General features: G+C 68.4%; 1 protein-coding gene across 1 annotated transcript in view; it reads right to left on the reverse strand.

Annotated features, from left to right (window-relative positions):
* Positions 1 to 6: 6 nt before the first annotated feature.
* Positions 7 to 1,141, reverse strand: part of LOC107199325 (NPC1-like intracellular cholesterol transporter 1) — a gene marked incomplete at both ends in the record, with an annotated part of 13,774 nt that continues 12,639 nt past the window's right edge. The window contains 2 exons of the mRNA XM_033511753.1: positions 7 to 117; positions 578 to 748. Coding sequence (XP_033367644.1) covers positions 7 to 117; positions 578 to 748 — 282 coding nt within the window. The remainder of the gene's footprint in view (positions 118 to 577; positions 749 to 1,141) is intronic.

The raw sequence follows: 1,141 nt of genomic DNA on the forward strand, positions 1-1,141 counted from the left end.
CCCCACCAGGGTGATGATGAGGTTGAGGCGGAAGAAGAAGATCTGGATCAGCCGCGCTTTGGCGAACGCCAGCACCACCACGCCCGGCAGGTTGGTCATGGCCACCCCCGCCACCACCTGCGGGGACAGCGGCCACCGCCGGTGACATCGCGCACCGGGACCGGAGAGTCCCGTGGGGTCACCCCAGCAGGGTTTGGGGTCACCCCCAGCCCCAGGAGGGTTTGGGGTCCCGTGGGGTCACCCCAGGAGGGTTTGGGGTCACCCCCAGCCCCAGGAGGGTTTGGGGTCCTGTGGGGTCACCCCAGGAGGGTTTGGGGTCCCATGAGGTCACCCCCAGGAGGGTTTGGGGTCCCATGGGATCATCCCCAGCCCCAGGAGAGTTTGGGGTCCCGTGGTGTCACACCCAGGAGGGTTTGGGGTCCCGTGGGGACACCCCAGGAGGGTTTGGGGTCACCCCCAGCCCCAGGAGGGTTTGGGGTCCCATGGGATCACCCCCAGCCCCAGGAGGGTTTGGGGTCACCCCCAGCCCCAGGAGGGTTTGGTGTCCCCCGGTGTCCCTCGGTGTCCCCGTGCCCACCTTGCTGCCCATGGTGACAGTGGCCTCAGTGGCTCGTGCCACCCGCGTGGGCTGGCGGCTGCGGGCGAAGGCGCAGGTGATGTGGGACACGAACTCCACCGAGATGCCCACGGCCTGTGGGGACACCGGAATGTCACCCCCAGAGCCACCCCGTGTCCCCAGAGCCACCCCCTGTGTCCCCAGAGCTGCCCCCTGTGTCCCCAGAGCCACCCCCTGTGTCCCCAGAGCCACCCCCCGTGTCCCCAGAGCCACCCCCTGTGTCCCCAGAGCTGCCCCCTGTGCCCCACAGCCCCGTGTCACCCACGGGCCCCGTGTCACCCCACATGCCCCAGGTCCCCGTGCCACCTCATGTCCCCGTGTCACCCTGTGTGTCCCTGTGCCACCCTACGTGTCCCTGTGCCACCTCATGTCCCCATGCCACACTATGTGTCCCCGTGCCACCCTACATCCCTGTGTCACCCCACATGCCCCATGTCCCCATGCCACCTCATGTCCCCATGCCACCCTACGTGTCCCTGTGCCACCCCAGAACCCTGTGCCACTTGACATCCCTGTGCCACCCCA

The sequence above is a fragment of the Parus major genome, unplaced genomic scaffold (genome assembly GCF_001522545.3).
Source record: "Parus major isolate Abel unplaced genomic scaffold, Parus_major1.1 Scaffold580, whole genome shotgun sequence".
Classification (NCBI taxonomy): Eukaryota; Metazoa; Chordata; class Aves; order Passeriformes; family Paridae; genus Parus; species Parus major.